The sequence below is a fragment of the Anopheles funestus genome, chromosome 3RL (assembly GCF_943734845.2).
Source record: "Anopheles funestus chromosome 3RL, idAnoFuneDA-416_04, whole genome shotgun sequence".
Classification (NCBI taxonomy): domain Eukaryota; kingdom Metazoa; phylum Arthropoda; class Insecta; order Diptera; family Culicidae; genus Anopheles; species Anopheles funestus.
This window is the reverse complement of record NC_064599.1, coordinates 17,632,531-17,647,266: the sequence shown is the minus strand read 5'-3', so window position 1 is coordinate 17,647,266 and position 14,736 is coordinate 17,632,531. Positions and strand designations below refer to the sequence as shown.

Here is a 14,736-nt window from a genome sequence, read left to right as displayed (position 1 = left end):
TGTCTTACAAAATGATTGCAATATGAACTCAAAGGTAGAATGTGTTTTGATTTAATTATTTTCTGGTGTAATAATTGCTACATTCAACTCAATCTTAACAATTTTAAGCACACGAAACATTTAACATTCTCTATCGGAAAACGCTCACACTTCGTTTCCAATTCTCCGCAAAAACAAAAAAAAACTGTAACCTTTTCACGCCTTTTAACCTATCGTCGAATCAAACTACCAAGTACAATCCACACCAACCACAAACCTACACAACCAAAAACTGGTTGAGGCTACAAAGTTTCTTCTGCAAAAGTGGTAACGAAAAACAAAAAACAAACAAAAATACAATCTCCACAAAACTTCAAAGCAAAGTCTTTTAAAATATTGAAAAGCATCCGTGCCGCCATGAGACCAGTTTGCAACAAGCGAAACCTCGGCATTGGGGTACGCATTGTTGCAGACTGTCTCCGAAAGGGTAAAAAGTGCAAAGCAACAAAATGAAACGGTTGTAATGAGTATCGAATGAGAGCAAGGGATCGTTCACAGTGTCACGGTGCAAAGCTTCATTGCAGCCAGCTGTGCAAGCTGCAACATTTTCCATTGCAAAACGGGGACAAAGTTTTTCGTTCTTTTGTATCTTTTGCTTTCGGTTTAATTTTCCGTTTTTTGTTTTTGCTTTACACCTTAATGTTGGTATCAGCGAACGAATCCCAACCGATTCAAACTCCCTATTGTCTATCTAAGACGTGATATTATTTTTCTCGACTTACGAAACGCGCTGTTTCTGCTTTCTATTACACTTAGATCTTGCTTTTTTTTTCTTTTCCTATGTGTCGGGTTTTGTTGTTGTTTCTTCATAGAAAAAGGATCACCATTAGTGTCGGTGGTGGAGTTATAAGACTGTTTCCTTTTTTTAAGTTGTTGTCGTACCAAGGAAAATACAAAACAAAAACGGATGTAACAATTTTTTTTGTTGCCACTACCGATGCATCGCCACGGCACGGTAAAAAATAAAAGGGGCGAAAAGCAACGATCACAATTATGTGCTGTGTGTGGGAGAATGGAAGGAAAATTAAAATTAATTAAAAAAGTCCCGCAGCAAAAGTTCCCCGTTGTGGGTGGATCAGGATGGTACGATTCGGAGTGTAATCTTTTTCGCGCTGTTTACAGTGTAACAAACATAGCAAAGCAGCATTTGCCATTTTTTTTTTGCTTTCCTCCAAGCTGCAATCCATCCATCCCGGGGCAGGGCAGACGTCCAAACCGAGATATTGCTTCTTTTTGCTGAGCGATCCAGCTCTAACGGTCATGATTGGTGAAGGTGCTGCTGGTGGTGGTGGTGGTGGTCATGGTGTTGTACCTTTTTGCCAAGACACAAGCGTACATTGGTGTTGCCAAGGATCACGAGAAATCCCTTCTTAACTGCTGTTCGTGCTTCGGGGTTAGGGATATTTTTTTCTCAGCTGCTTTCCCTTACCATCTCTCGATTCGCTTAATGGTTTGCTGCTTTTCGAGCGCAAAGCGTTAGTGATCTTCGTCCGCCCGCCCGCGTGTGTGTAACATCGCGGGCGCTAGATTTTGCTCATTAAAGCGAATCGTTTAATACCCAACCCGCGGTGTGTGTGTGTATGTGCGCACGTTTTGTACGTTTAGGTCACTGCCGATGGCGTTTTAAAAATATGGTCCCCCGTATACATTCTAAATTCATTACTAAACACAGTACGCAACTGTATCGCTGGAAAGATGTGTACGGTGGGTAAAGGTAACAAGAATCGAAGGAAAATAAAGAAGATCAAGAGACCAACAAAAAAAACACAAACGCACCAACAACAGATTCTTGTGCTACCGAAGATATTCTTTCCCGAAAAATCCCGTCCATTATCCACACGGTTGTTAATCTCTTGGTTAATGAAGTTTTCAGAATTTTGTTGTGTACTTTTTTCTCTCCTTCACCTTGTCTACTATTTGCCATCTTTCGACACTGGCCTTCCATTTTGCTGCCATGAACGTGCAACGCTGCCCTTTTGTTTCTCTTCAGGGTTTTGGTACTGTTTTTTTTTTCTTCAGTTAGCAAAATTTTAAATCAGTTCAAGCCGCTTGCTCTTTGTAGAAAAAAAGAAGAAATCACGAAAAAGGTAAGCTCCAGCCGCAGGCTAATGGTTAAGAAATGTTTCTTAATCTGTTGCCCAAAAGTCTGTCCCACCATCCTCCCCTGTGCGATGAAAAGAAATCTTTTTTAGAAGGGAACAATTTTTTCCACCTTTGCTTTGCGCACCTTCAGCTCGCCTTTTAATGAGGTAGGCATGGGTATGATATTAAAGATAGAGGGAACAGGATTTATCAACTAAAGCAACCCCAAGACTGTTCCATTTTTCCACAACCAGATGCAAACGACACGGCACGAACGGTGTGAGAAAATGTGCGTAATAATGATACCGGCAGCAGGTAATGATGACGCAAAGTTAAGCTAGAGGTGCTAAATCGGTACTAGGAACTGGCCCGCACGGAACCGAGGGGGGGGGGGGGGGGGGGGGAGGCGACTACTAACGGTGCCATTAGTGAAAGTCGTTAATTATGGCACACAGACACGAGCTGATGGGGATTTAGCGATGGGAGTTAGTCCGAAAATTTGACGATAGAGCTAGTGGCTTAAGACCGGAAAAATAGTGTTTTTCTCACTTTGCTAGTCCTTTTAAGACTACTACGCGGAACTATGAACTTTCGAACGAAAGCACTGAATTAACTGTAAAACTTTTCTTCATCTAAATATTCTCTCCAAACCTGCCCATTCCATCCGGTTTAGCTTAATTATGAGTGTAGTTGATTCGCACCTTCCACAACTCGTTAATCCCATCCACAAATGATAGCGCGAAAAGGACTGACACGCACAGACACACACCCAGGGCAAAGATTAATTCCCTTTTCGCTGAAACATTTTATGCCCTCGGTGCCATTTTGCTGTCAAGCAGTATCGCGGCACAAAAGCATGCTGATGCTGATTAAACCAAAACTTTCCCATTATCCCATGCATGCTGGTTGTCACCCTTTTAACGACACCAACACCGCGCGTGAATCGTTCATTTTGTGCAAATATTTATCTCACTGTATGTGTGTGTGTGTGTATGTGTGTTTCAGGCGCTAAGAGGGTCTCTGTATCGTTGTCACTAATTGGGCTTTGATCTTTGGTGTGTTTTGCGAGAAAGCGGGTTGACACCCATACCTCCATGCTCCCGCTCGCGTTGGTTACTTTGTGCCAGTTTTTGGTGGCTAAAGGTGAAGCAATGGTTGGCCAGTACTGTGGCCAGAAGCAGCGAGGGCCAAATTTTGATAGTATCCCCAACCGTCGCATCCAAACTGTGTGCCCCGTTTAGCTCGGCGGACATATGCTGTAATTCAAAACCAACCCACTAACTACCAAGCTTTGGGCAAACATTATTCCAGCTGGTGTTCCAGCCGGAGACCGGTTTTTGGGGTTTGTGTGGAAAACGGTGTGAGCATGTGAGCTGATCGTGGAAAACCAAACATTGATAATTAGCGGACAAAACGGTCACAAGCACACACAAACACACGCTTACGCATATTTAGAAACGTGCCAAAGCTTATCGGAATGCGTAGTCTACCTATGATGCTGTGTCAGGTGAAACATTTGACACTTTCAATATCTCGAAAAGGTGGAACAGTTCCACGTTGGCCGAAAGTAGCCGAACTACACGTGGAAACGAGGGCTTTCAATAGGGTGTCATCATTTATTCCTCTCATTTGTAGTTGTTAACTTTAATGAGGTTTTCGGCGCTTTTATCTGTGCAAGGGAATGATTAACAGCGAGTAGAAAACATTTTCCCAACCGTTGAAAAACTCATGTATTTCAGCTTTAGTTTGAGCTGAAGGTGAATTTTGGTGACAAAATTTATGCTTTAAAAATGTTCAGCAGAATCATTTCTATGTTTGAAAGATGGGTTTAAATAAAGTTTAAGAGGTTTATTCTAATTTATTTACAATATTTTTAAAACCAACAATTAAACACTTTGAATATCAGAATACAAAAATAATATTGCACGAATAATAATATTCATTGGCTTGGGAAGTATAATTGATCGAAAAACAGCCTGATGTTATGCAAACACAACGCATTTTATTACTAAAAAGTTGAAATACAAAATAAGTATTTAAAAAAAATCATTTGCTTAGGCGCGATGAGTTGTATGTATAATGTTATCAATATTGCAATATTCTTTTCAATGCTTCAGATTCACTGCCTCATTACGAAAGAATCCGTTATGGCTTATTTTTCACCAATAGCCTATTTTATTTGAAAAATTCTTCACGAATGAGCACCGATTAATAGCTCGAAAAAACCAATTTTCCATCGATAAATTCAAGTCATTAATGCTCAACAGCAGTTGTCGCTGTTGACCAACATCAAATGGGAATGTGTTCATTGAACCGTTCCAATTAATAACGCAATCAATAAGACCTCTAAAAACATCACACTCAGCGTTGAAAAATGTTGCCCGTTTTGTGGAAAATGACATCGCACTTCCCAAGAATAGTCATCATGGCGTAATGGTTCCTCTCCCGGGGGGGCAACGAGCATGTTTTGTTATTTGTAGAAGGATCCGTTTTGCCAAACTTTTGCCCACACAGAAACATGCACCGGGACAAGTTATGCTAAGCGTTCAGCCCCGGCCCCGGAAGGCAAGTTTACGGACGCGGACGAAACTTTATCCACCGTCTTCAAGCCGGCAGCCGAAACCCGCTTTGGCCGTTGTTTCGATAAATGACTGAAATGCGCGACCGCTTCCTCGGAGTAGCTTCGAGCTCGAAACGAAGATGAAACTTTTCAAGTGACACTGCAGACGTCGCTAGAAGCAAAAGACGACACGTTTAGATGGTGAGCAGCAAAAGTCGAAACCGTCGGTGTATGGGTCGGCTTCCTATCCGTGTCACACTGTCACAAATGGAGTGAACTTGCTTCTGCCGGCCAATCGAAACCACCCAGCCAACCGGGTGACTAAATGATGCTGGAAAATGTTCACCCCACATTTCCATCACTTTCAAAGTCGTTATCGTTCGTTGCTTGTTCTTTTATTTAAGTCATTTTTTTTTATTCGGAAGTGTTGTTTTTAGTATTCACGCGGCAGCATCGATCGCATCACAAATCTGTTTGTTTCGAAAACCCCTTTTAGCAAAAGTTTCCTCCTCGAGAGGGTTTGAAAGATATAATTTAGCTTCCAGAGTGTCCAATCTCCAATCTGCTACCAACAAAATGGTGCCGATGCGACGGGTGTATACGGGTTTGACGGAAAACAGGAATATAATCAGCATCCTGCCCGTAAGCTGTCCGGTGCAGCTGATAAAATTAAAACTAAATTAAAAATCGATTAACGCCGCTATTAATGCGCAGCAGCTCGCAGCACAGTGCTGTTTATGTTGCTGCTTTGCAGTGCTGTTAGCGCTGTTAGCAGGCGAACCGGATCGAACAAAGTTTCCTGTTGAACGCGTTCGGTCTTGCACTTGGTTGGCAAAGAAAGCTTTGTGGGACGGGTTTCGCATTCTTTAGAGATAATTGCCAGCGGAAACAGCTGAGTTTTACTCGTACCATTCGGTAGCGATAAGATAATGGAAATCATTTGCAACACGTTAGGGAGGAAATTTATTTTCACTAACGTACAATACAAGGAAAATAATGCAAATGGTTGAATTTTTCTAGCTTAGAAAAGGTAAATGAGATCTTTCGAATAGCATTAGTGACTTTCATAATGGCTGAAAGTACTTTTTTCTACGCACAAGGTCCTTTATAAGAACGGTAAAATATTATAGAAAAACTTACTTCTAATTGAATAAGTCGAACTCAAAGCACAGCTAATCATGGTTTTGTCCAACACAAAAACCATCATCGGCAGGTCAACATTCAGCTTAAAGAAACCACCTTGTACTGTCCATGCTTTATCGAGTCAAACGATTCCGAACAATCATCATAATCATCAATCAGCTCGATCGGATGCAATTCAGCAACCAAACCATGCCAATGGACGCAGGCATTCGCAACGGAAAATAAATTCATCCTACGAAACTAAGCGTCAAGAATCAGCGTTTCGATATACTATTTATTCGATTCGGTTATTGCACGTAGCAATCACGGTCCGGGTCATTGGTCATAAGAAGCCACCAAAACCGTACCGTATCGTCATGGCTGTTGCAAAAACGCCATGGTACAGATAGGAAAGCAGAAGAAAACAAAACGCAAAACACTGATGCTGAAATTGATTTACGAGCCAATCTGAACGATCACAAATTCGGACAATCCGTTTATCCGGTACGATTGATTGAATCCATTCGTTCGATGCTGCTTAAGTTTGAAATATGTTTTGTCCATCGGATTATCTAAATCTATACTTATTGATGATTTATTAAGCATTATGGTAAAGAAGCATTTCAAAAACAAGGCAGAAAGACAGATGAAATAAGAAAAGGAATATATTGTTAACACGTAAAAGTCAATAATGCTAAACTTTTTTACCATGTCTGAATTGCTTTGAATGTCCTCGTATACAAATAAGAACAAAAAATGGCTATAAACATTCAGATTGCATAAAGATAGGCGTTTCCAGACTAGTTTGTTTCATATCGATATCGAATAGCCTAAAAGTATGCAATCTTTGGTAATTTATAATTATTTAAAAATATCCTAACAAAAATTTTATTACTCAATTAAAGACATTCATTTAAACAGACTGTGCAAAGCACACATAAGAAACAACTTTGAAAATATTTACCTTTCACAACAAAAAATTGCGACGCCTCACGGCACCATCTTTGGGAAATCGTAATACTGTTGACATAATGGCGGTGTAATAACAATTTATTTTTATTCACACTATCTCCACACACACACACACACTGTTCCATTCTTTGCGTCGCCACCAAGACACACGCTAGTGGGACAGTTTCAATTTATGTTCCATTATTTGTGTTCTCCAGACGGATGAATAATTGAATCTGCGGTGGCAAACCGGTTCACAAATGCTAACTTTGTCATTTGCCATACCAATCACCTATCACACTATGGTTGAGGTTCGCTGTGAAGGGATTGTGCATGTGAAGAGATTGGTTAGTTTGTTGGCTCGTTGGGAATTTCCCAGAGATTTACATCTTCCATGCATTAACAATTCAACCGCTTGTCACAAGTGTGGCGAGACTGTGTAAGCTCACACAGCCACATCATTCACAGCCGGGTGAAGCAGAAGACGTTCACGCTAAAGGAACTGGCGAACAGTTTGATATGTAAAGCTTGCAGGCTTATAAGGTGAGGCGTAGCAGGCAGTCCGATTATGGGTGTGTGTGTGTGTGGGTATGTTTAGGGTATTTTTGTTTGAGTAGGACATCTGCTTCTTCAAATCAATATCGAAATCTCTAGCAAAGGCAAATCACATTAGCCCCCCCAGATGCGGTTCGTTTTACGGGACAAGGCGTAATAGGCGGAACGGATTCGGAAGGGTGATGTCACCAACGCCACCACCGTTCGTACGGTTTCGACGTACGAATCATTCTATAATTCATCATACCCTCTGTCGAACGAAACGACCAATCTTTCGAATCCATTAGTCATACCGTCACTTTTGTCGAAGGGCACTTTAGAGAGCATCGCTCGGATGACTTCCCATTTCAGGTGCTTTTTTGTTATTCGATTTCCCAGCAGCTTAGCACGGAGTAGGAACCAATTTCGGAAAGCTTTCTAAATGGAGAAAGAAAACAGATAGACACAGACACACAGACACAGAAGACGCACATTGCTACGCACCTGGCTTTTAACCTGCCGGGCTGTGGTTTTATGACGATTTTATGAGAATCAATATCCACCTCGAGATTGTGGTTCGGTTTATATGGTGAACCGATTCCAAACTTAACAGGCTGGTGATTTGATAGCTTGGTCCTTGCTGGCCCGGGATCCAATCAACTGATCTTGGCTAGCGCTAGCGGTTCGGCATCTTTTATGTTCTAGGGGACAAACTTTTACCACTGTCATATGGGCTGCGGGCACCGACCGTAGGCGCACAATTGGGCGTCTTAAGTTTTATAGACCATAATTGAATTTTTGATACGAAATCGAGTTTTTTTTTGGCTTCATCCAAATCTTACCTAATCGAATCACACCTCACGTTCCCGGCACAGGTATATATCGTAGGACACATACCACCGGGCTCGGATGAGCGCCACATTGGCCAAACGATCCCGTTCGGGCATTCCAGCTTCACCGAGAAGAACAACGTGCGCTACCTGCGGCTGGTGAAGCGATACTCATCGATCATTCAGGGACAGTTCTTTGGACACCTCCATTCGGACTCGTTTCGAGTGGTTTATAATGAAGTTGGTAAGTTGGTAGAAGCAACTGCCCCGAAAACGATGTGGTACAGCACTATTTATTTGGGATTATTATTTTATCTTCCACCGCGCAGGCAAACCCGTCTCCTGGATGATGATTGCACCATCGATAAGCCCACGGAGAAGCGGCGAGTCCAACAATCCCGCCATGCGGCTGTACAAATTCGACACCGATACAGGGCAGGTAGGTACTTTCGGGGCTTAGCCTCCACGAGACGCTATCTTCCATAAACAATAAACATAAATTCTTATTTTCTCCCACTCTCTCACTCGTGCTCTGTCTTCCATTCCAGGTCTTAGACTACACGCAGTACTATCTAGATTTAGAGCAGGCGAACAAGCTGGAGGAAGCGGTGTGGCAGCCTGAGTACAACCTTACCACCTACTACTACGGTCTCAGCGAGGTGTCATCGTTGGCCCTCCACAATTTGGCCGATCGCTTCAACAACGCGGACGATGCGCAGTTCATGAAGTAAGTCGTATTTTAGCTCCATTTTATTGGAGGTTTTGTGGAAGAAAATTTCCGAAGAAATGTGCTGTATGCCGTTAAAACACCGCTCATCCTGGCTTATATTTGCTAAAGATTTCCGATTGTATAAACAACGACATGAGACAAAGTTTCGTGTAATCTTTCCCCCCTCCCCGATCCGCCCTACAAATCGAAACATCTTGGTCCATCTGCCGAAGGTTTGAGCGTGTCATAAAACAATGTCAGCAACGACAAATTCCCCCGTAGGATCAAACGGTCGCACAGTCAGCCGTGAGAGCTTTGCACTATTTTTAGTTAATCCCATTTACGATTCCAATATTTTATCTCACATCCTGCTGGAGCTGCTGCTACTGGCTGCCAGTTTGGTTTTGTTTTCCTTTCTTTCTAAATGCTTTGTGTAAACCGGGGGGAATGTAAGCGAGACTTTCGTAAACAGAACACGATCAGTGACACGGTTTTGTTCCTTTGCTTGGTGTTTGTGTATGCGCGGGTGTTCCCATGCTCAAGCTTCAAAACGGAAAATCCTTCCCCTTTTGCTACACACACAGCAAAAGATGGGCTTATCATCGCGAACGATCGAACTTTAGCACGGTTCACTTCCGGGACGTTTACACCGCTCTTGTGAATGTGTGTTTCGTTTGTTTTGTTTGGTGACCTTAGCTTTTGTCAGTTACATTGTGAGGTTAAGTTTGGATGTGGGTTTTAACGTGAAGCTTACCTTGTAACGTGCTTTGCTTACTGCTTTTTTCCTTCCAGCACTAGGCCAACTTTCGCACCGGGCGTTTGAGGCTGTATGGTGAGGCTTGAAGTTGTAATGGGAAAAATCCCTCACACACAGCACAATAAAGCCGTAGCGCGGGGAAACAGGCATAGAATGAGAATGAGTTAAGAAGCAAAAAAAGGGAAAGAAATCGCATCGAATCGATTCCTGAAGCCCTGCTGGGACTAGAAAGGGAAGGGACAGAAAAATTACATCCATGAGCCCAAAAAAAACCCAATGACTGGAAGACTTCTTGAAAAGAAATCCTCTACCACATTCCATTATTTAACCTACGCGAGCTTATATGTGCGTATGCCGAGGGTGGCCACTATCGGTATTTCTATTTACTTTCTGAAACCTTCTCACAACCACAAGACATGATTGTTCGGGGGGGAAATATAAAACATACATACCCCAAACCCACCATCATTGAGACTCGATCTGGAAGAAGAAACCCAAGACATGAGTACTAGTTCTTCCATCTCGTAACATACCGCACGCAAGTGTGTGGTCACATAAAGGAGCAATTTTGGGATTTGCTATGGCTTATTCAGATTCAAATCATCTGCCCAATTTTTTTCTCTCTCCTCTCCATCCAATCCAATCCCGTTTTCTTGTGATCATCTCAGAAGGCAGAAATGGAATAATAGCTACCCGCCTAGAAGGGGACTGGGTGAAGTTATCTAGCATTTTATTTGTATCATTCATCCACGCCTCGATGTCCACATCCATTGCTTTTGGGGTGGATCCCTGCACCGGAAACCTAGCTTTCCGAAACCCTTTAGAAATCCGGTACAACATCTGGCAAGACTGGCGACGGGAAGTTTTTGGATCGGCTTACATATCTTGGAATCGATGGGCGTTGCCTACCGGTAAACTTACACCAGCGCCAAACATTCGTCCGGACTCCCGTCCCATCATTGCTTATCTCGGTGAACAGTGATTGAAGTTCGAATCGTTCGGTTTTTCACCGAACCCGGCCACCAATACCGGTTTGCATATTTCATCCTCAAGACACTCACAAACCAAGGATGGTGATTTCCATCCAACCGAGCACGAACATGTCATTGCCGGTGTTCCGTTTCCAGTCCGTGTTGGCAAACCCTGGACGTATACCGGGACAAGGGGAAAGGGGAAAGTTTCGACCGCTCCGCTGGAAAAAAGTCTTCGGTGGACTTCTTCGAAATGAAACGAGCGGAAAAGTGTCGACCGGAAAACTCCATACCGTCCTTCCCCGGCCGTTCGCTCGATGCGTGCGGATGACAAACCTTATAGAAAATGGCTCGTATTGAAGATGGATAGAAGGATGAATGTGGTATATAAATGTGTGTGAGGGATGGAGGAAAAAGAAGGAGTTAACAATAATCTTTCTTGTGTGAAATCAGACAACTTTTGCGAAAGCACACTGCCCATGAGTTGGGTTGTCATTTGCAGCAAATCGTCTGACGTTTGGGTACGCTTTCGTAGAAGAGTTGCTCTCCTTGAAATGGAATTTAATATCTTCTTTTAGCTTGTTTTCTTGAACTGTTGAGGATAAAGGATTGGTGTTGTATTTGTTTTTTTTTTTGTGCCCAGTATTGCGTCATGTTTTTTTTTCAAGTCATGTCGACCGTTTCTAGCTTATTGGACTGATTTATATAACGTAGCCAGATACCTAGTCTTTGCTACTTTTGACCTAAGTTGTCGTCAGCCCACCGACATTGTTCATAAATTGTATTTGTAAACTCAAACCCCAATAACATTATTGAACCGCTTCTCTGAATCAATAGGCATTTTGAAAACTAAGTGGAAATTAACCTTTTCGGCTTTGTTATTACAGCCAACTTAAGTTTTAAATAATATAATGAAATAGTTTTATTTTCTTCATAATATAGTCTTAAATTTCAAAACTTTATTTTTACGTGTTTAATATACTTCTACTGATGCTTTCCATATTTCATCCCCATAGGTACTACAGGGCGAATTCTGTACGCCACGCTACCAGCACCTGCGAAGGTGTCTGCCTGCTCAACCACTACTGTGCCATTACCAGGCTGGACTATCGCGAGTTTCGCAGCTGCCTGGAAACGGCGGCCAAAGCGATGGCATCGAAAAATGGCAGCCCCGCCGGACTGTTTGTGTCGACCTTCGCCTTCAATCGATTGCTCATGACCATTCTGCCGGTCCTGCTGATGTTACTGCTCGTGTGGAGCAGCTTCTGGACGGTCGAATCGGTTCCGATTGCTGCCGGAAGTGTCTGCCTCGGTACGCTACAGCCAGCCACTTTTATCGCTTCGTGCTGGCACACTGCCGCGGGATGGATGATGGCGATTGGTCACGCCATCAAAATGGCCCCATCCGTGTGGATCATCTGCAAAGCTTCATCGGTACTGTTAGTAAGTACATTTTCCTGTTTTTTCGTATGTTTGTCCCAACGTCATGGTGGAACGATAGTTTCATGTAGAATGAAACGTAAACTGAGAGCTTCTTCAAAACCGGAGAGGGTTGAATGTGCGAGGAAAGAATTTCATTGTGAAGTAGACGAAAATTAAGTTGTTTACCCTATCCTCCGTTTTTGTTCAATTTAGTGTATTATTTCATAAAGCACTAATCCTTTTTAAAAACACTTAAAGTCGATTCAGTTCAGTGAAAATAAATGTGTTGGTAAGAATACAGATGAGTGTTACACTATAGCAGAAGCGACAGTCTAGTAAAAAGAAAACAAATGAATGTGATACATAATAAAACAGAAGAAAAAAACACACATAAACAAAAAAAAAAGATCGCGTATTGCACTAAACGCAAGAGCCAAATTCGATTGTTGGCTTTGCAATAGGTTGAACGGAAAAGAAAAAAAAACTACAAAAAGCTTAGCTAAAACGTTTGATTGCGATTTCAGCCCTCGATCAAATTTCACATCCTCGGTGAGTTATTTGCGAATGCAGAAAAACCGTGCAAAACCGTGTGTGTTTGTGTGGCACGCGATTTGTTACGCTTTCGGCTAAGAAGGGAATTAGCGTTTGAATAAACCAACAAAAACCGAAACCCCTTGAAAACTCTGTTTTACATTCCACCCCGTTGTGTACATACACCAGAGACTAAGCCATCGCTGGCAGTGTTTTATTTTACGAACTGATTATGCACTGATTATAAATGTTACGCTCTACTCTCTCTACACATACAAATAGCAAAGAATACAGGTCGATAATGGAAGAAGTGTGTGAGTTTTGTGTTGGGAAGGCATATGAGTTTAAGTTACTGATACATTTCGATGTTTCATTGTTTCCTGAATGGTGAACCCGACCTAATGCTTCTCTTCGTAATGTAAAAAAAAAAACAAAATGAGAAAAAGCGCTCACAAAGCACGAAGCGATGGCACGCGTAATAGCAAAAGAGCTAAGTAAATCGTGTGGATGATAAATGAAAGTAATATATGGCCATTAATAGCAACAACAAAATATGTCTCAGATTAAGAACAAAAAAAAACAAACGGAAGAACAATACGGCAGAAGTTATACGCTCGTCAAGCGACGCATACACGTAGGTAAAGCCAAATTTTTCTAGTGCTTTGTGAACAACACGAAGCAAACCGGGCAAAGTAACAAAACAACGCGGTTTACATCGCATTCGTTTCCCATTTTCATCCAACTTAAATGTAAAAAAAAAAGAAGAATACAAATTCGCAAACAAACCACACACGAAACACTTAAATGCTCCACAGAATTCCTCTGCTCATTGTCTGTTCCCGGAAGGGTGGAAAGCATCAGGCAACAAACAACGGGAAAAACTCTAATAAATATTTTAAAACATCCCATTAGTAAACTAGTTAAAACCCCAGCGAAATAATCATACAGTGAAGAAGGAGTGAAAAAAAAAATAAAAAGAAACAGCAAGAAAGAAAGAAAAGGACGTGAGCAGGGAACGTAACAATATATAAAAGAGTGTAAGCTGTGGAACTATGAAAGAAAACTAAAACCACAATACAAACAAATTCGATTGGTAGCATACAAAACAAAAACAACCATGATGAAAAAAAGATTGGAGAAGAATCATACAAATACATACAGCAAAGGATTCAATGAAATTGATCAAAATGAAGGACGGATACATTTGCAAGCTAAACAAATTTAAAGGGAAGCTGACACACAACACAAAAACTGAATAAAGTGTACATGTTTTTAAATAAAAGTGACAAATAAACACAAAATATTGTGTAGTTATTTGCTTTATTGCTGTGGAAAGAAAATGGTGTCTGGTAAGTTGTTAGTCAATTTGATTGGTGAATTAAAAGTGGAAACTCTTTTAAATTTTTAAAAATGAAATTTATGGATATGGATTGTTATAAAATATGCTCATTAAAATCATTATCTTTGGGGGCCGGTGGTCCGGAGGTGTATGTGATAAACGGCGTCAGTTCCACAAGACAGGACTGAGTATCAAATCTCATCCGGACCGTCTTTCTTAGCAAGAACTGATTCTTCGGCAACGAGGTAAAAATAAAATTTAATATGCCAGAAATGGCCGTCATGACTTTAAAGGTAGTTAATCCAAGAAGAGAGAGAGAGAGAGAGAGAGAGAGAGAGAGAGAGAGATGATATGATTTCAAGTAAGTATAAGTGTATGTATAAGGATTTAAGTATAAACTAAACCTCTCTTTTTTTTATTAAACTTGCTTTAAAAAAGTTGGCTTAAACTGAATACACTTATAGGTGTTCAATAATTTTTGCTCACTAATCTACAAGTACCAGGCGTTTCCATTAAAAAAATGAATATTTTTACTTTTTACGTTTCAGCTTAAAAAATATCATATTTACATAAAACAGGTTATGATGCAGGTCAGATGGTGAATGCCATAAAAGGCACCGGTTCAACACGACAAGACCGGCGATCATTTCCTATCCGGACCGTAGTCCGTAGCAAGGACTGACTATCCTGCTACGTGGTAAAATAAGTCCTGGTACGATCTAGCCGATCTTAAGAAGAAAAAAAATTATCATTACCTAGTTTGAAAAGTTGGATCCATACTCGCAATACTTAACAATCAAATCCATTCTCCCATTCATGCTCGTAGCTTTCTCGTGGGTATTAAGCTGTACGTATAGATGAATTAATTAACACGGTATGCAAACAAAGC

At 41.4% G+C, this 14,736-nt stretch overlaps 1 protein-coding gene across 6 annotated transcripts in view; it reads left to right on the top strand.

The window, feature by feature from the left end:
- Positions 1-13,809, top strand: part of LOC125768009 (acid sphingomyelinase-like phosphodiesterase 3a) — a 77,891-nt gene extending 64,082 nt beyond the window's left edge. For all 6 annotated transcript variants that reach the window (XM_049435101.1, XM_049435105.1, XM_049435104.1 and 3 more), the window contains 4 exons: positions 8,164-8,362; positions 8,448-8,557; positions 8,667-8,845; positions 11,572-13,809. In XM_049435101.1, the coding sequence (XP_049291058.1) occupies positions 8,164-8,362; positions 8,448-8,557; positions 8,667-8,845; positions 11,572-12,154 (1,071 nt within the window). In that variant the 3' untranslated portion in view covers positions 12,155-13,809. The remainder of the gene's footprint in view (positions 1-8,163; positions 8,363-8,447; positions 8,558-8,666; positions 8,846-11,571) is intronic.
- Positions 13,810-14,736: the final 927 nt, after the last annotated feature.